Source organism: Macaca nemestrina, chromosome 7 (genome assembly GCF_043159975.1).
Source record: "Macaca nemestrina isolate mMacNem1 chromosome 7, mMacNem.hap1, whole genome shotgun sequence".
NCBI classification, from domain to species: domain Eukaryota; kingdom Metazoa; phylum Chordata; class Mammalia; order Primates; family Cercopithecidae; genus Macaca; species Macaca nemestrina.
The window spans coordinates 107,312,931-107,333,285 of record NC_092131.1 but is presented as its reverse complement, the minus strand read 5'-3'; the positions used below and the strand labels follow the sequence as shown (position 1 = coordinate 107,333,285).

General features: G+C 40.9%; 1 protein-coding gene and 1 long non-coding RNA gene across 9 annotated transcripts in view; one reads left to right on the top strand and one right to left on the bottom strand.

Moving 5' to 3' along the window:
* Positions 1-15,844, top strand: part of LOC139364398 (uncharacterized) — a 52,910-nt gene extending 37,066 nt beyond the window's left edge. The window contains exons 3-6 of one of the 6 annotated variants that reach the window (XR_011626236.1): positions 1,649-1,823; positions 2,695-2,723; positions 3,609-12,511; positions 13,873-15,207. This is a non-coding gene — a long non-coding RNA (uncharacterized lncRNA). Of the gene's footprint in view, positions 1-1,648; positions 12,512-13,872; positions 15,208-15,711 lie in introns of those variants that run through there. The other 5 variants (XR_011626231.1, XR_011626235.1, XR_011626232.1 and 2 more) reach the window with 5 other exon arrangements.
* LOC105464709 (phosphodiesterase 8A) overlaps positions 1-20,355 on the bottom strand; it is a 156,760-nt gene that overhangs the window by 11,246 nt on the left and 125,159 nt on the right. For all 3 annotated transcript variants that reach the window (XM_011712732.3, XM_071100775.1, XM_071100776.1), the window contains 9 exons: positions 20,148-20,225; positions 15,798-15,868; positions 15,207-15,371; positions 13,757-13,805; positions 13,067-13,202; positions 11,812-12,010; positions 8,688-8,905; positions 6,783-6,915; positions 3,634-3,801 (listed from right to left, as the gene is read on the bottom strand). In XM_011712732.3, coding sequence (XP_011711034.2) covers positions 3,634-3,801; positions 6,783-6,915; positions 8,688-8,905; positions 11,812-12,010; positions 13,067-13,202; positions 13,757-13,805; positions 15,207-15,371; positions 15,798-15,868; positions 20,148-20,225 — 1,217 coding nt within the window. The remainder of the gene's footprint in view (positions 1-3,633; positions 3,802-6,782; positions 6,916-8,687; positions 8,906-11,811; positions 12,011-13,066; positions 13,203-13,756; positions 13,806-15,206; positions 15,372-15,797; positions 15,869-20,147; positions 20,226-20,355) is intronic.

Sequence of the window (20,355 nt, the reverse complement as noted above, 5' to 3'; positions counted from 1 at the left end):
AACAACCAAGGGATCAAACAAGAAATCATAAGGGAAATTAGAAAATACTTTGAGACAAATGAAAATGAAGCACACTATGCCAAAAGTTATTAGATGCAGCAAAAACAGTGATAAGGGGGAAATTAACAGCTGTAAATGTCTACAAGATTTTAAATCAACAACCTAACTTAACATGTTATGGAACTATAGAAAGAATAAACTAAACCTAAAGCTAGCAAAAGGAAGAAAATAATAAAGAACAGAAGTACACAGAAAACAGAAAAACCAATACAGAAAAATCAACAAAACCAAAAGATAATTTTTTGAAAAGATCAACAATATTGACAAATCTTTGGCTAGATGGACTAAGAAAAAAAGACAAGACCCAGATTACTAAAATCAGAATGAAAGTGGGAACATGACTCCAGGTTTCACAGAAATAAAAAGGATTGTAAGAGAGTACCATGAACAATTGTATGCCAACATAATGACTAAATTCCTGGAAATATGCAACCTACCAGGACTGAATCATAAACAGAATCTGAATAGACCAATGACTAGCAAGGAGATTGAATCAATAATCAAAAACCTCCCAAAAAAAGATGGTTTCACTGGTTAAATTCTACCAAACATTTTGAGAGGAATTAATATCAATCCTTCTCAAACTCTTCCAGAAAAATTGAAAAGGAAGTACTTCCTAACTCATTCCATGAGGCCAGCTTATCCTAATAACAAAGCCAGACAAAGACACTACAAGAAAATTGCAGACCAATATCCCCTGTAAATACTGATGCAAAAATCCTTAATAAAATACTAGCAATCCAAACTCAGCAGCATATTAAAGGATTATACACAATGACTATGTGGAATTCACTCCTGAAATGCAAGATTGGTTCTGCACATGAAGATCAATCAGTGTGATATATCACATGAAGAGAACGAAGGGAAGAAAACACAGATCTAAAACAGTAAATTTTACCATAAAAAAAGAAGAAAAAAGGAACTGCTGAACTGCTTCCCAAAGTGGCTGTAGCGTTCTATGCATCTATCACAGATGCATGCATTCCAGTTGCATCTTCATTTGGTGGTGTCAGCCTTTCCCATTTTTAGCCATCCCATTGGGTGTGTAGTGGTATTTCACTGTGGTTTTAATTTGAATTTCCCAGATGACTAATGATGTTCAGCACTTTTTCATATGCTTATTGGTCTTTCATAATAGCTTCTTTGGGGCAGTGTCTGGACAAATACTTGCCCATAATAAACTGGGTGGTTTATCTTTTATTACTGAGTTACAGTTCTTTATACAGATACAGTCCTTTCAAATACAGTTCTTTATATATCTACGGATACAGTCCTTTCAAATATAATTTGTAAATATTTTCCTCCAGTATGGCTTGCCTGCACATTTTCTTAGGTGTGTTTGAATGAGCAAACTTTGTAAATTTTGAAGAAGTCTAATTTATCAAATTTTCTTTTTATCGTTGTTGTTCTTTTTATTAAGACACAGTCTTGCTCTGTCATCCAGGTTGGAGTGCAGTGTACAATCATGATTCACTGCAGCCTCAACCTCCTAGGCTCAAGCAATCCTCCTGCAGCTGGGACCACAGGCATGTGCCACCACCACACACCACCACCACAGGCAACTAATTAAAAAAAATTTTTTTTCTAGAGATGAGGTCTCATTATCTTGCCGAGGCTGAGTCTCAAACTCCTGGACTCAAGTAATCCTCCCACCTTGGCCTCCCAAATTGCTGAGATTACACATATAAGCCACTGCACCTGGCTGGTTGTTGCTTTCTGCATCTAAGAAATATTTGTCCACTTTCATCACTGTGGATATTCTGGTATGTTTCTCTCTCAAAGCTTTATGGTTTTAGCTATTGTATGTAGGTCTATGAATTTCTCTATGGTATGAGATAGGAGTTGTGGGTCTTTTTTTTTTTTTTTTTTTTTTTTTTTTGCATAGGAATATCCAATTATCCTAACACCACTTGCTGAAAAAATTTCACATTAGCCACTGATCATATAAATGTGATCTGTTTCTTGGATTTCTATTCTGTCCCATGGTTGTACTTGTTATCATCATGCCAGCACCACACTGTCTTGATTATTTTAAGTTTTGAAGCCAAACAGGGCATATCTTCCAACTTTTTATTTTTTAAGTTTGCTTTACTTATTCAAGGTCCTTCTCATTTTCATATTTAATTTAGAAACAGTCTGTTGATTTCTACAGAAAAAAAAGTCCGCTGAGATTTTGATTGGGATTGCATTGAATTGAAAAAACCAATTTGGGTAGAAGTGAATGTTAGCACTGAGCCTTCCAGTATGTGAACATGATGTGTCTCACTGTTTATTCAAGTGTTCATTAAATTTTTCAGCAATGTTTTATGGTTTTCACTGTAAAGTTCTGGTCATCTTTTATTAAATTTTTTCCTAAGTAATTTTAATTTTTTAATTTTCTACTGTAAATGGGACTGGGCTTTTGGTTTCATTTTCCAATTGCTGGTTGCCAGTACATAAAATACAACTCACTTTTGTATATTGAGCTATGTCCAATGACATTGGTAAGTCAAATCCACTTATTAGTGCTAATAATTGTTTGTATATTTCTTAGAATTTTCTACATAAAATCATGTCACCTACAAACAGAAGCAAATGTATGTCTTACTTTTTTTTCTTTAAACCTCTTTCTCCTCTGTCTATTGCAATGATGAGGACCACCAATACAATGCTGAACAAAAGAGGTAAGAATGGGCACCCTTACCTTGTTTCCAATCTTAAGAATGTATTCAATATCTCATGCCATTAAATATAATGTTAGCTGTATGTTTTGAGACAGGGTCTCACTTTGTTACCCAGGTTGGAGTGCAGTGACATGATCATGGCTCACTGCAGCCTCAACCTCCTGGGCTTCAAGCAATCCTCCTGCCTCAGCCTCCCAGGTAGCTTGGGACTACAGGAGTGCATCACTATGCCTGGCTAACTTTTAATTTTTTTGTAGAGACAAGGTCTCACCATGTTGCCCAGGCTGTTCTTAAGACTCCTGGGCTCAAGTGATCTTCCCACCTTGTCCTCCCAAAGCTAACAGCACTTTAAAGATGTTCCAGTGTCTTCTGGCCTTCATAGTTTTTGATGGGAAGTCAGAGGACGTAAGAATCACTGTTTTCTTATAAGTAATGTATCGCTTTTCCTCTGGATGATTTCAAGATTTATCTTCACCTTGTTAGCTGCTTGACTATGACACATCTGACATGGTTAAGGTTCACTGGGCTTCTTGAATCTGTATGCATATGCATATGCCCTCCACCAGATCTGGAATAATCTTGGCCAGTATATTTCCTAATATTTTTTTTCTGCCCCAAGAGAGATTTTTTTCTACTCAGAAAGAATATGAAGACCAGATGACTCCTTTAAAGTACTTTCAGGAAAAAAATCATCAACCCAGGATGCTATATCTAACAAAAATATCCTGCAAGAATAAAGGGAAAATAAAAATATTCTTAGAGAAGAAAAAAATTTGTTACCAATAAACATGCAATACAAGGACAGAATTTTGTTTAGAACCCTGTTTCCTAGTGTTAAGTCCATTATCTTGTATGATTTTATGGGTTTTAACTCTCTCTCTCTAGAAACTTAAAAGAGGCAGCATCTTACCTGCGAAAAATATTCTTCTGAAATGCGTGCAGCCCACTCGATGCAGTACTGCAGGGGTCGGCAGGGATTGGACACATCAGCACATTTAATCAGCATTCGTTTGATTAGAGTCCGGTTCTCTGGAGTCCTAAGCATAGTGTTTATCATTTCCTGATTTTTATCAGTTTCCTGAAACATGAGTGGAATTCAAAGCAATCAAAATGGGACCCTTGGTGCCAAGCCCACTCTTACTGGTCTGTACCACTGTAAGCACAAAAAGAGCACTAGTCAGGATAAGGATCTCATGAAACAGTGCCAAGGATATTCGAGCACTGAGCTTGGCCTCTCATTTTACACAGGAGAAAACCAGGCTCAGTGATATTCCAACAGGACCTAGAAGTGGAGGGTAGCACTAGGGGTTGGTATATCTGCTGTTCCCCTTTTCCTTGCCTCTTTCTTCTCTTCCTCTCACTAAATCTTTCTCACCATTGCCTTTTTTTCTCTTCCTCTCTCTCTCTCCCCCTTGGTAAGAACTCAAAGACTGGTTTTGTCTTTTATTTTATTAAAAAAGAGAATGAGCTGAAAAAAATAAATTTCTCTGCCCTCACAACAGATGGGCTCTTGTAGCCCAACAGGCTCCCTACTTCTCAACTCAGTCCTGTGACAGGGCAGATTCCCAAGATCACACCTAACATTTTTGATGTATAAATGACTTAACAGTCATTCTCTGTTGATCTGCACTCACAAGAAGATGTAATGGTAAGCATGAAAAGTACTATTGATTACATTTTACAAATGAGGACACTGAGACTCAGGGAGGTGAAGTGACTTGTCCAAAGCAACCAGCTGAGCCAGGATAAGAACTTAAGGTCTGCCTTTAGTCCCAGGCTGCCTTCCACTCACAGTACCATGTGCTGTCTGCATCACAAGGATCCCCACTGGATATGGATCAATTTATGATGCAATAGAACCACTATTTGTAGGCTCTCTGAAGAGAATTCAGGTTAGAGGTTATTGGGGCAGAGAGCAATGGAAAAGACCAGAGGCAAGCAGGTCTCCTCAGTCTGATTCCGTGCCCATCAAGCACCCTTCCAAAGGAGTTAGTCATATGATTTCAATATGCAACAGCAGTAGCCTAAGAAGGCCTGATAGTCCCAGCTCAGAGGGAACAGATCTGCCATCAAGACGGGCAGAGGGCATCCTGACTCTAGGCTTCCCACGCTTCCTGGAGAGTGCCAAAATGACTACTACACCAGTGACACTTCAGTAGCTCTTGTCGCTCCAGGTTTCCACTGTGACCAGCTCTGTGCTGACACTTCTTTCTTCAGATCCATTAATACCTGCAGTGTGACTATAGTTTTGTACTGCCAGCCTGGAAACTATTTTCTTTTATCTTCCTTTCTCCTGCTCTGACCCACTGGATATTGATTTTCAGTCTCTCAGAAGTAACCCCCCGTACCGACAACAGAGATGAGAACTATAATGTTAAGTGGAGCAGAGAACTCAGCTAAGTCTAGGGGCTGTGCAGACTAGACAGAGGAAACCAAGTCTGTGAGGTGTGTGGTTTCCTTCTGTGGCATGAAGTCAGCCAGGAGTGGTGGCCAGGTGACAATCAGCCCTATCCAGAATGACAGGGCAGGAGGCAACAAAAGAGGCTGGTATAGGCACCTCTGCGTTAAAAGTCTTTGGAAAGAGAGTGAAGTCAGAGGCAGGCTGACAAACAGAGAGAACAGGAAAGGGTGAGGAAACAGAGTTCTCAACATCAGGTTAAAACAAAGTAAGTGTCATGGGGTAATATGCTAGAAAGCCAGGGGGTAGACAAAGGCCGTGGCCAAACAAATGAGTTGCAGAAGTAAAATGGAGTTAGAAGTCAAGGAATTGTGATCCTAGCCTGCGAGGATAAGTCATCCCTGTGTGTGGTAAATATCTCAGGATGGTGATAGGAGCTGGGGAGGAGGGTGGTACAGAAGACTGTGAGTTGCTGCCAACATGTTCAGTAAATGTGGGCCTCAGAGGAAGAAGGTTCATGAAAGAACATATTCTTTAAGTTGCTGATGACATAATCTAGTATAATAGGCACCAGTTCTTAAGTGCCTACCATGTACCATGCTCATCAGTACTATGCCTTGAGACTTATTATCCCCATTCTACAGATAAGCAAATGATGGGAGCTTGGGCCTGTGTGCTTCCTCAGCTGGAGTCTCCTGACTGGTGAGAGGGTTAATGTTATCCTTGCCCAGCAATTGTTGTGGACTCCATGCCTCAAATGTAGAAACAGGGGCAACAATAATGTCACCCTTGTGACACAAATACAGTGTCCTTCTCAATCCACACACTCCTCTGAGGACCAAGAGAGGATAGCTGCTGCTACCATGGTATGTGCCCAGTGGGAGTGGCTGGAAAGAGATATCAAGGACTCCAACTGATCACAGAATGGCAAAGAAGGGAGGGGGATATTAGTGAGAAAGGGTGCAGGAATAGCTTACCTGTCTAAAGTTAGCTTATCTAAAATCTGACCTTCCTTTCGAGTTTTCCTATCTAGTTAGATGTGCTAATTTTTTTCCTGCCAAGTTTTTGCACTTTAAATAATTTTTTAACCAATAAAAACTAATTCAGTGAGCCCACTGTGATGGTTAATACTCAGTGTCAACTTGATTGGATTGAAGAATACAAAGTATTGGTCCTGGGTGTGTCTGTGAGAGTCTTGTCAAAAGAGATTAACATTTGAGTGGGTGGGCTGGGGAAGGCAGACCCACCCTTAATTGGGTGGGTACCATCTAATCAGCTGCCAGCAAATATAAAGCAGGCAGAAAAACATGAAAAGGAGAGACCGGCCTAGCCTCCCAGCCTACATTTCTCCCTTGCTGGATGCTCTCTGCCCTCGAACATCAGACTCCAAGTTCTTCAGTTCTGGGACTCAGACTGGCTCTCCTTGCTCCTCAGCTTGAAGACAGCCTATTGTGGGACCTTGCGATTGTGTAAGTTATTACTTAATAAACTCCCCTTTGTGTGTGTGTGTATATATCCTATTAGTTCTGTCCCTCTAAGAGAACCCTAATATACTCACTGAGGGAACACTTCTGTGGCTGATATCATGGCCCATGTGTCTCCATAACCCAACAGTACTAGGGCCCCAAACACAGGTTCTCTTTGCAGTAAGTTTCCCTTACCCCATTTTCTTCTAGCGTTGCCAAGGGTTTGTTGATGCTGTTGACAAATTTGTTGACATGCTCAAAGTGCTTTGTCATTTCCGTGGCTAAGACCATGTCGATAATTCCCTGGCGCAGTGTCCGATAGTCATTCCTGTTTTCGATGACAAATTAGAGGCTGCTACAGATTACTGATCCCGACCAGCCAGGTACTCCTGAAAACAATCTGTTATTCAGATTATGTGTCCTCTGCAGCTATAAATCTAATGCCGCTGAAAGTCACAAGGCACATTTTAAAAAGATGTGGAAGTTATGGGGTAGTGCCTAGATTGTTAGCAAGGAGAACCCAAACAGAAGTTAAAACCAAAAGCTATAGGCAAAACTTTATAGTTGCAGTGTTTATCTTGTCAATGTAGAGATCTGTGGTTAGAAAAAATATACCCCACATGGAGGTACCTTGAGCCCCAACAATTTTAGTGCCCATAGAATGTGAGGACCAATCTTTTGATAGCTTGAGAAATCATAGGGAGTACTTGATGCCTCTATCTCTAACCCTTACTTTTACTTTAGTACTTTAAAAAATTCATTTCTTGAAGGGGTATGAATGAATATGAAATAAAGTCTCTATTCAACCCCTTTTCTGCAGCTGAGTAGAAAACTTTCCCTAGAAAGTTAATAGGGTCTCATGTGGTTTTCCATTGATAACTGATGTATCTATAAGCAAATATAAATAGAAACTACTTTAACTCCACCTCTGAAATCCTAGAACATGGCACAAGGGAGTTTTACAAAATCAAGAATCCTCTTCTTTAAAAATCCAAATTAATAAGTATTCTTCATGACACAATGTTTTTTCCTTCTTCAACTGATATTCACTAAGTTACCAAACACTGTGGCACTGAGGGCACAGTGACATATGACCCTTGTGACCTTACAGAGCTTAAGAATCTATTCAGACATTATGCAAATAATTAAAAAATAATTAAGAAATGTGGTATGTGCTATGAAGAAATCTGGGATTGAATAATTAGATGGTTTAACTTAGCATGAGAGATCAGGGAAGGCTTCCCCAAGGAAGTGACATGTAAACAGAGACAATGCCAAGGAGATGTACGCTGAGCACGGGAGGGCAGCGTGGAGTGCTTCAGGGAGATAGATGACTACTTCTCTGAGTCTCTAAGAGCTCAAGATATCGGCATTATACTTCGTCTTGAAACATCAAGACACAAAGTGGCTGAATCTTAAAAACACTGTGCTAAGTGAAAGAAGCCAGTCACAAAAGATCACACATTGTGTATGATTCTATTTACATAAAATGTCCAGAACTGGCAAATCTATAGAGAAAGAAAGTAGATCAGTAGTTGTCTAGGACTAGAGTTGGGGGAATGGAAAGGAACTGCTCATAAATTTGAGGTTCTATCAAAGGGGTAATATTCTAAAATTGAATATACTATGAGTTGCACAACTCTATGAATATACTAAAACCACTATGAATATACTAAAAACCATTGTACATGTTATTATTTTGAGACAGGGTCTCGCTCTGTTGCTCAAGCTGGAGTGCAGTGGTGTGATCATGGCTCACTGTAGCCTCAGCCTCATGAGCTCAAGCAATACTCCCACCTCAGCCTCCCGAGTAGCTGGGACTACAGACACAACCACTGAGCCTGGTTAATTTCTTTTCCTTTTGTAGAGACAGAGTATCCCTATGTTGCCCAGGCTGGTCTCAAACTCCTGGGCTCAAGTGATTCTCCTGTCTCAGCCTCCCAAAGTGCTGGGATTATAGGCATGAGCCACTATGCCCAGCCCACTGTATACTTTGTACACTTTAAATGGGTGAACTGTTTAAGATGTGAATTATATTTCAACATAGCTGTTTAAAAAAGACAGAGAGGGATCAACACACTCCCCAGTCATTGTTCTTACCTCTCCATGTTTTTAAATATATTGCATTTATCATCTCCAGTGGTCAGCTGGAAGGCCAAGGCCGCATGGTGGCTCTCCAGCACAGCAGTGTCATTGTACAAAATGGCCAGCTCACTTCCAGCATTACACAGGAAGGAGTTGGTTCTCCCAGGGTGATCCACATCATGAATGGTGGCTGCAATGAGTGCAGCGACCTCATCAATTGGATCTAAAGTTTCCTGAAAACAAGACAGCTTTTAAATACGGGGGTATGACACTGAAGGCAAAGAAGCCTTCTGTATAGTTTTCTTTCTCCCCTATTACTTTCAGGTAAGAATATTTCAGATTTCTAAGAAAAGCATACTACGTGAGCAAATCTAGTTTTCCTACCTCCACCCTGAAACAGTTATATTTCTGCATAGTTTTGTTAGTCTCACACAAGTTAAGGACTTACCAAAATACAGGTGTTCTCAACAGATAGGAGTCACCTCCTCAGCCAGTCTTTCTCTAGACCCATCACAAAAAAAGTCCTTAGTCTGAGATATTGACTTAGACCAACATAAACTAGTATTAATAAAGGAGAGAAACAATTTTAAATAAAATTTAAAATAGGCACCACTTACATTAACTGGGAATTGCCTTAGTTTTCTTCCCCCTTTTAGTGCTATCTTTGTCAGGTTGATGTCAGAGTTTTGTGAGTTTGACAAAATGATCTGGAAGTTTTCCATCTTTTTCAAGGCTCTGAAAAGGTTTATGTAACATGGAAAAATTCCTTAAAGGGCTAAAGAATTCACCTATCCATCTGGGTCAGGAGCCAACTTTTGAAGAAATTAAATAATAATTTAAAAATTACTAAAATTACTTCCATGTTATTGGTCTCTTTTTTAAATACTTCTTACATCAATTTAATTAAAACATTCCATTAAAACTATTTTAAAGCTTTTGATTTAGTACATATGTGGGCGGTACTTCTACTATTTTCTGCTTTAAATTTGTATATTTTTGTGTTTTTATATCTTAACTAGTTTGGCTAGAACTTCATCTATTTTCTTGGTTATTTCCAAGAGCCACACTGGATTATCACTTTGTTCTTCCCATGTTCTTTTTCTTCCCTTTTTGAAGTAATTAGGGCATTTAAAACATAAACCTTTAAATGTATAACTGACTTCATTCTATAGGTTTTGATAGGTAAGTTTCTCATTTTTGTTGTTTTCTAACTAATGTCATTTTGGTTTTATTTCTTTGTTGATCCCCAAATTATTAAGAATATTTTCTCATTTGTTGTAGCTGACATTATAAATTTAACCGTTATTCTATTTTGTTGTGTTGTGGTTAGAAAATATAGCTTATGAAGTTTAGAAGTTCAACACATTATGTCCCAGTATAAGATCATTTTTGGAAATACCCTACAGACTCTTGAAGATGTTTAGCTAATAAATCAGCCTTGCAAATTTATTTAAATTGATTTAAATTAAAATTCAGTAATTTAAGTGGGCAAATAGTATGGTATGTGAATTACATTTCAATAAATGCTCTTTTTTGTTGTTGTTTTGAGACAAGAGTCTTGCTCTGTCGCCCAGGCTGCAATGCAGTGGCATGATCTTGGCTCACTGCAACCTCCACCTCCTGGGTTCAAGTGATTCTCCCGCCTCAGCTTCCCAAGTAGCTGGGATTATAGGCCTGCGACACCATGCCCAGCTAATTTTTCTATTTTTAGTAGAGATGGTGTTTCACCATGTTAGCCAGGCTAGTCTCGAATTCCTGATCCATTTGCACTGGTCTCCCAAAGTACTGGGATTACAGGTGTGAGCCACCATGACATTTCAATAAATGCTCTTAAAAACTGTTTTCAGTTAGCTTTCTAAATATGTATTTGTACGTTGTCTATAGAGTACTTTAAAAGCAATACAGCAAAAATTGGGTTCTTTATATACTGAGCCATATTGACACAGACGTCCCTCTGTTGTTACTTGTTTTCGTAATTTAGAAAACAGTCCCTCCTCTGGACACCTGTTTTACCTACAGTCTGATTTGATTTTTTTCTGGAAAACAAACCAACAAAAACAGAAATAAGAACTAGAGGGAGCAGGGAAAGTTCTGAGAAGGTATACCCTTCAAGGTGAGGAATGAACACTTGTTCACTTCCTCTGTGTGCCAGATGTCATCTTCTACTTTGCTCTCTGCCAAATGCCAGTCCCGTGATACAGAGAAGGAAATGTGGGCAGGAGCCACTTGCCCTGGCCCTGCATGATTGCAGTCATCTAGGCCCCAGCCAAGGGAGCAACAGGTCAAGGGCAGAAGCTTCAGAAACTAAAGTGGTTTGGCATGGCCCAAAAGTGGCCTGTGACTGAGGGAGAAGAGAGGAAATGATGAGAGGAGCTCATTGTTGAGGTCAGTGTGGAGAGCTGTAGAGGTTAAAGTTTAAATCCTGAGGGAGGTGGGAAGCTGCTCCTGGGAATGACAGTGTCAGGTGTGCTGTTTCAGAAAGATCACATTGGCAGTAGGGTAAGGGCGTTCCATAGGAGGCAGGGTAGGCAAGAATTACAGTTTGGAACTGCCCAGATGGGAAAGGATTGCAGGGGGCCTCACTGGGACAGCAGCGAGAGATGAATCTGAGAACATTTAGGTGTGACAGGAGGCAAGGTCAGATGATCAACCAGATGTTGGGGGTTGAGGAGTGGAAAGAACCAAGGGTGACTCTCGGTTTCTAACCTGGGTATCTGGTTGGATAATGGAACCCTGGATTAGGTAGATAACCCTGGGTGGGAGCAGTGCTGGGAACAGAGATGATGAACTTGGCCTTAGAGCCCTGTAGACTTTGATGTACAGATGCAGGCCCTAAAGTGGGGATATCCAACAGTTACTTGGCTCTACTAGTGTACAGGCTTGGAGTGAGACCCCCAGAAGAATAGCCCTATCCTGTGGTTTCTCCTCCGGGACCAAATCCTGCCTCTTGTACCCTCATGGAATGGCTGGGATTATGTCATGAATTAACACATCTATTTCCCAAAGCTACAGTGTGGCCTCGCCCTTCCTGTGCCAGGCTGCACACGTGAGCAGTCATGCTACGTATCTTAGTGGAGGCAGGAACACTAGACTTTCCCCACTGTTCCTGCCCATTAAACGTGGCATGTAAACAACTCACCTTTATCCTCTCCTTGGAGAGAAAATAGGCAGTGGCATGAAGCACATCAGCAGAATGTGTAGAATTGTGGTAGGGATTGGAAGAATGATAATTGGCTTCGATAATTTGTAACCATGATCTTAGTGTTGACTCAGAGCAGTGTAAGAATTCACAGATTCCAAAGCGAGCAAACATTTTGAGACCAAGATAAATCAAAGGCCTATAGAAAGAAAAAACCCCACAATATTAGAACAAAAGCAAACAAATAGGCCAAGTGTTTGAGGCCTGAATAGGTTCCAAGCCAAATTTCAGGGAGTGCAGGGCAGCAGAGTGGAGATTGCTTGGGCTGTGCTGGCCTCTCTCTGGTGGAGCAAACAAACTTTGGTTCCACTTCTTGCCCTCAGGAGACCATGATGCACAGGTGAGAACTGGCTGTCCATAGCAGCTCTGGCCTCAGCCTCGTTGGGGCTCCTGATTTGCTGGGGGGAGTTTGCTCATTCTGTCCTTCCAGGTTCAGCTTCCTACTTGCACTACTGAATTTGTCACAACAATCCTTTTTCCAGGTTAAGCTTGTACCACCTTGAACACCATCCTCTCCTTTGGACTTGCTGGACCAATGCCATTGGCCAGACACCCTGCCTATAAGAAAACATTTCCTGAAAATGTCCTATGAGCCAGATACTGCCGTATGCCATGGAATTTTCTCAACACCTTTCTGGAGGTGGGTGTTACAGTATGAGGGGATTTCCCCGGAGGTGACCAGCTGGCCACCAAGTTAGGTTCTTACTTGAGAAATCACCTTGACCCAGCATCTGGCCCTTGCCTTTAAAGGCCAAGAAACTGGCTGTGTTGAGGCAGTATCCAGAGGTGATCACAGGACTTAAACTGACCTGCCTTAGCCCAATTCACATGGATGTAATGTCACTAGGATGTAAACCAGGTGCTTAAAGACTCATGTGCCAAGGGAGTATTCTTTTCCACTCTCCTTGGCTGTGCTGGGAGATGGGGAAGTAGAACGTATCAGAAGGTTAACTCAAGGTGAGCCTGAAAAAGTCAGGGGGTTATCTTGGGGACAGGTCGCCCAAACTGAGATGAGACCTGAGAAGCCATCCCAGGCCCTGGTAACTCAGAGCCACGTGGTGCCCTGCTACTCCTTCCTCAGAGCCCCTCCCTGACCAGGTACCAGCCCTGTGCACAATCCACACTCCTCAGGTAGCCTCTTCACACAGGCCCTGGGAATCTAGTTCTCCCTCTGCTGAGGTCTGCATGAACTCACCTATTGTGGGTGGCAGCCTCCAGTTCAAAAATATCAAAGTCCCAGTATTCCTCATTTTCCATGGCCCGAGCTATCCGTGGTGGGACATCATCAAGGGAGATGGGAGTGATTATATTGCTTGAAACCGTTTGAGTGTCTGTAAAGTGATGTAATTTGGAGAACAAAATTAATAGGCTTTAAAGGATTAACTTTTTTTTTTTTTTTTTTTGAGACAGACTCTCACTCTGTTGTCCAGGCTGGAGTGTAGTGGTGCGGTCTCAGCTCACTGCAACCTCTGCCTCCCGGGTTCAAGTGATTCTCCTGCCTCAGCCTCCTGAGTAGCTGGGATTACAGGCACCTGCCACCATGCCTGGCTAATTTTTTGTATTTTTAGTAGAGACAGGGTTTCGCCATGTTGGCCAGGCTGGTCTCGAAATCCTGACCTCGTGATCTGCCTGTCTCGGCTTCCCAAAGTGCTGGGATTACAGGTGTGAGCCACCGCTCCCAGCCAGGATTAACTGTTTCTTAGGGAGGACAGTACTGCCTCAGGGACAGCTGCTTTGTTTCTGAGACTTTATGATATACCAAGAAACTTCTTAATGAGGTGAAAAATTATTTAAAAACTTTTATCTGAAAAAGTTATTTTCATCACTTAAGCTAAACTGCAGTATTATAGATAGTGATCTAAAAAATTAAAAAGGAAAAACTTACTTTTTGTTGAAAGAACATATTCATTCCCTGATAGTCTTCGCAAACCATCCTGATAAAAATCAAGGAAACAAGAAAAAGAAAAGTCACAACTGTTCTTTCCTTCCTGGAAACTCCAGGTGGTCCCCCCACAGGACAGCTCAGGGCAGCCCTCTCCACCAATCCACTCAAGGCTGCCCGGGGCCCAGCGGGTCCACCCCTGTGATCAACTACTGGCCTCAGTCACTTATTGGAGAACACAACAGGCTAATGCTGGGAAGGATGGTCCTGGCCCTGTTGGAAGCTAAACTCAGGACCAGGGTCAGCGCCCGGGAGGTGAGCTTGCATCTTTTGAGGGGTGGGTGGTCCTTAAGCCCAGCATTCTTGCTTGCCCTCCAGGACCATTTGGTTTCTTAGGAACAACTCTGCTCTGCCCTCAGTCCTTCTCCTCCATTTTCCTGCCACTCTCTTCACTCTGAGGACACAAGGTTCTCCTGGGAACATTAGCTCCTCTCTCACCTTCTAAGGGACCTCATTCCCGCCGGTGACTCTCCTGGGCTCCTCACCAGTGCTTCCAGACCACCTGGCCCAAACCCGGACTCTTAGCAGCCCCTTTTCTCCAGTCCTGTGGCTATTCTCATCTACTCGCCTCCAGAACACTATCCTACCCCATCCCTCATCATTTTCATCTCTCACCTACAGTCTGGAGGAGCCTCTGTTTCAAAGAGGCAAGACCACAGTTAGATATTATCAGCATTGGAAACACTCTACCTTCTAGATTTCTGCCTGGAACGTTATTTTTATAAAATCCAGTGAATTCAGAAAGCATGAATTGGGAAGGAGGTGGATTTTGCTTCTGACCAAGACAAAAGCTGACAGACAGCAATTGAGTAATCTGTGCTGCACGAAGTTGTCCCTCTCTTGTGAGAGCTCTACACCAGACATCCTGAAGGAGGCATCCAGGACCCCTCAAGAGTCTATGGCACAAAGCCCCCTTCTAGTGAAAGATTCCCAAACTCCTCTTTCCTACAGTCATCCAAATGTGTGTGGGATGCTTTGAAGGCCAAACTGTCACACCCCCTGGCATCATTTTAAATACATATGGCGGGAGAAAGACAGTCTTTCTATTCTGCACTGTCCCAGTTTTCAAGCTCTTTAATACAACTAAACAAGCTTTATTTAGATAAATTACTGTAGAAGCCCTAAGCAACACTGGAGAACTGGCTCAGCAGACTGTCAGGATTACATTCCTCCCTGCTCTGCTCCAAGCTAAGCTGTCCCTAGGAGGCAGGCAGCAGGTGGGTGCTTGGCCAGAGAATAGAAGAACCCAGGCAATGGAGGAGAGTTTAGGTCTTGACTGAACCCTACAGTGCCCTGCCTGTCTCTTCAAAGAGATCTGTTTAAATGAGTAACCTCTGAGAAAACCACCAAGAACAGACAGGCTCTAGCCAGGAGTCTAGTCAAATATACTTACGGACATTAAGCCCCCAACAAGGTCATTGGCATGGGGATCATCATCCTTAGCACCAAACTGTGGTGAATATAACTCAGTGGTTCTTAGAATTTCCAGCACACGGTCTAGGGCTTCGGTCACAGGCATGGGACTACTTTCCTGGGCAGCATTGATAATATTGATTACCTACATTATGGAAAGAAAATACTTGAGTTTCATAACCTAAAAAACAATGAGAGGGTCAGGCATGGTGGTGTATGCCTATAATTCCAGCTACTCAGGAGGCTGAGGTGGGAGAATTACTTGAGCCCTGGAGTTTGAGACTAGCCTGGGCAACAGAAATGAGAGAGCCCATCTCTAAAATACAACAGCAAAAACAAAACAAAACAAAACCCAACAGGACTCAATCTGGCCATAGTAATTAATACCAACTTAAGACTAGTTAAAATGCCGACATCACACATCCTCTCTCTTCAGAGGAGGCTACTAGCACCATGCAACTATGACAGCATTCTCATTACTGCAGGTCCCTGTTTCTTCTCACTGGAAATGATCCTTGGGGAGAACAAGGAGTATGTGTGCTCAATGGAGACAGATCACAAACTGCTTCACCTTGGTGATGGGCGCCTCAATCGTCATGGAATGTATCCGGGCCATAGAAGAGTGTCGTCTCTGGCTGGAAACTGTGGAGAAAGGGATGCACAAATCAGGGTGTGCACAGCCCTGGGCACCTGTCTTGACAGCAGAGGGCTCAGTGTGCTCGGCTGCATGATGAAGGGGCAGGATAGAACTGAGTTTACTGAGCTTCCTTCCCATCCTAACAATCCTGGGGTTCTGGCATAACCAATTCTGTTTCCTTCAGTTCTAGGCACTAGGATGCACATATGACCCCATGGACTGAACCTCTGACGTCACAGGCCAGAGAGAAAACAGAGGAAACAATCTAGCAAGCCAAAGTCAAACAGCCTCTTTTTGTGTCTATGACAATAAGCCTTTATAATTATTTAGCTTGCCATTCTCTAGGAGTAAAAATGTTCTGGAAGACAATGCCACACAATGCTCTTTGTTTCATATATGGCAGGAGCAATACATTCAATTCACCAACAACTAAAATACACAAATTTCTGGTTAAATTTTTCAAGGTACCCTCTGGTGCTTCCCACTATTAGGTTTAATCTAGACTGATTAGGTAAATATCTTAAATGAGGCAGGCAGCAATTCTTAGGCTGTAAAGTTTGTTAATTTTTGTTGTTCCTGTCAAGATATGGTTCCTTTGTGATGAGGAGAAGCCCAGACAATATAGGCAGGAAAACCATTAACGTCCAGTCCTGGGTATCTCCACGAACAATCCCATCAGGCTAAATGCTGCTTTCCAAAGACGTTACAGGACCAGGGGCTGTCCCAGAGACTGATGTATCAACCTCATTTTACCAATGAAGAAACTGAGGCCCAAGGAGAGACACCGTCCAAGGTTAACCAATTCACAAGGTCTCAAATGTTTTAAATTTGGGGACCCAACTAAACTTCTTAAAATTTTGGTGATTATAGGATTGCCAACCTTCCATTTTATCCAACAATGTCATTAAAACAAAAATAAAAACTGCTATTTTCTCACTGTCATAAAAGGACTTGTTTTCATTTAAAATTAATTGACATATGCTTGTAACAAACAACAGAGATCTATTGTACAACATGGTAACTACAATTAATAACAACGTATTCTAGAAAATTGCTAAATGTAGATTTTGTGTTCTCTCACCACAAAAAAAATGAAAGTGTAGGAGGTAATAAATATGTTAATTAGCCTAATTTAGCCATTCCACAATGTACAGATAGGTCAAAACATCATGTACATGATAAATATACATAATTCTTGTCAATTAAAAAATAAAGGAATTAGAAAAAAATCAAACAGAGTAATAAGGTAAGAAAAAAAGTATAAAGATTGTCATGACTGTGTATACAGAAAGCCCTGAAGAATCTATAAATGCACTCCTCTTCTTTTACAGTGAGTTTGTAGGTTTGCCCAAGCTCTTGGATATACAAAGTCAATATTCAAAAATCAGTTGTATTTCTATGACTATATACAATAAGCAATTGGAAATTTAAACAAGTAACACCATTACAGTAGCGTAAGAAACCATCAATACCTAAGAATAAATCTAATTAAAGATTAGTATGACTTCTACAATGAAAATGTAAAACACTGCTGAGAGAAAACAAAGACAGCCTAAATAAATGGAGACATCGCATGTTCATGATTTGAAAGACTCAGTATTACTGAGATTTCAATTTTCCCTGAATTGATCTACAGATTTAAGGCACTCTGAAAACAAATCCCAGGAGGGTGTGTGTATAAACTAAGAAGCTCATTCTAAGTGTGACATGGAAATGCAAAGGATCTAGAACAGCCAAGACACTGAAGAACAACAACTACTTACTACCAGGTATCAGATATCAACACTTACTATATAAGTAGCTGATTGTGATATTGGTGTAAGCATAGACAAACAGAAGAGTGGGACAGAATAGAGTCCAGGAACAGATCACATATTCGTAGTAACCTGATTTATAATAATGGTGCTACTGCAAAAGATGTTTATTCAATATGGTGATAGACCAGTTGGATTTCCCCAGGGTCAGGGGCAGTCATCCTTGATCTCTACCCTCACCAGATATAAAAATTTAAAATGGATCAAAGACCTAAAACAAAAGATAAAACAATAAAACTCCTAGAAGAAAACAAGGGAGAATATTTTCATGATCTTGGGATGAAGAACGATTTCTTAAATAGGACACAAAAAGCACTAGTAATAATATAAAACCTGATAAAATGAACTTCCTTAAGATTAAGAACCTCTGTTCTTTAAGAATCAAAAGATACGATTTAGAGGGGAGAAGGCAAACCACAGACTAAAAAAATATATTTGTGATACACAGATATTCCATACCTAGACTATATACAGAATCCCTACAAACCAACAAGAAAAAGATATACAACCCAATTATCAATATGGGCAAAAGACTTGAACAGCACTTCAGAAAAGGATTATCCAAATGGCCAATAAAAAGGTGCCCAACTTCAGTCATAAGGAAAATTAAAATTAAAACCACTGGAATGGCTAACATTTTAAATTCTGGTACTACCAAGTGTGGGAAAACATGGAACAACTGGAACTCTCACAGATGAGTGAGGAGAGTAACATGGTGCAGTATGTTGGAGCTATTATTGGAGAATAAAACTGGAGAGCACCATTTGCAGCTGCTCTAAGGCCTAGCAATCCCACTTCTAGGGAGAAGATGAGCATATACATCCACAAAAGAAGACTTGTACAAAAATGTTCATGGCAGCCTCATTCTTAGCAGCCTCAAAATGGAAACAAAACAACTGTCCATCAATAAGAAGATGTGTACACCAATTGTAGTATATTCCTATAAGGGAATACTACTGAGCAATAAGAAGGAAGGAACTATGACATACCTAACATGGAAGAACCTTGAAAACATCAAAGTTCAAGAAGCTAGACACAAACAAGCCATACTGTACGATTCCAATTCTATGAGGCACAAGGAGATGCCAAATTAATTTATGGTGCTAGCAATCAGTGGTTGCTTCTGCATGGTTAATGATGTGTTTGTGTGTGTGGCTTTTCCATATCTATTTTGGGTGGTGATTACATGAGCACATAGAATTGTCAAAACTCATTGAGATGAAACAAGTGAATTTCATTGTATGTAAATTATAACTCAAAAATCATAAAAATAAAAAGTTACAAGAAAAAATGTTTATTAAAACATAGAAATATACCAAGGAATTCAAAGGATCAACAAACATTAGCATGTGGTGAGTGAAGGCTGTTCTGGGCAGGGACCTCAGCCCTGCTCTGTGCTGCTCCAAGACTGCAGAGAGTCTGGGACTGTAATCACGACAGCTACAATGAAGATGACGATGTCGGCTAACACTAACTGAGTCCCTACCCTTACTCACCAGGCACCACACACACTCATTTAATCCTCACACAATCCTCTGTAGACAGTAAATTATCCCCACTTTACAGATAAGGCAATGGAAACACAGAAGTCCACCCTCAAGGCTACACAGAGTAGATGAAGCTGGGACTTGAACTGAGGTCATTCTGACACCAAAGTTTACAGTCCTTCCCATAACCCCATACTGCTTCCTCACTGGCACCACCCCAATCCTGCCCTCAAAGCAGGGTTGTAATCTGTATGGTCTTTCCAGTGCAAGGAGTACACAGCATGTCATCTGGGCCTTATAACAAATCTGTGAGGGATGACAGGGTGGCATTTGATCCCTACTGTGTAATCTTAGCTGGTATCACCTTGGAAAAGTTTGTCTTTTGAACCAGTACAAACAGCTCTGTATCCTTCTGTATTCATTTTTGGGCCAAAGAATGTATACAGCTAGCAGTAATACCTGCATCTACACTCTGTATAAGCAATGTTTATTACATTTTAAAAATTAGGTCATTCAGGCCATGCACCTACATATTCTTTTTAAAAAGTATGTTTCAATTAGAACTTAAATAATATTTGCTGAATAAGGTTCTTTCACAATTCCAAAATCGAGCTCACCTCTCTCTAAAAGTTTCCATGGCAAACTGCAAACCACGATGGGATAGATCTTTAAGAATTATCAAATGCAAACAATTATAGCAGATGAATTGACATCTTCTGCTGTTACAGTTTAGAAATGCAACTATAGAATATATGGGAATGTATCTTTTCCTTTTCTTTATTTTCTGATTCCATTAAAAGGCTCAGAATGGAGCCCATTGGCAGGAGTCCAGAGAGGGAAAAATGGAACACTAGTTTCCAGAGGGTTCCCTCTTCTCCCGAGAATTGGAGATAGACAGGATGAGACTGGGCAAGGCACAGCAGGGCTCCATGTGTTCAACAGTGATTTGATCACATTTTTTTTCTCTTGTCTTGGTCACTCACCTTCAGTTGTACGGGAGGCAACAGCTTTGACGTCTAGTGAGCCTTTTCTTCTGTCTTTATGTTTGCCTGTCTGATTATCTGTAGAAACAAATGATAAATCACTTTTGATTTAAACAACATATTAAGGAAGGTTACCAATCTAAAATTTAAAAAAAACTTTCAACTTTAAGAATTAAACATGTTTTAAATGCCACAAAAGTAAATACAG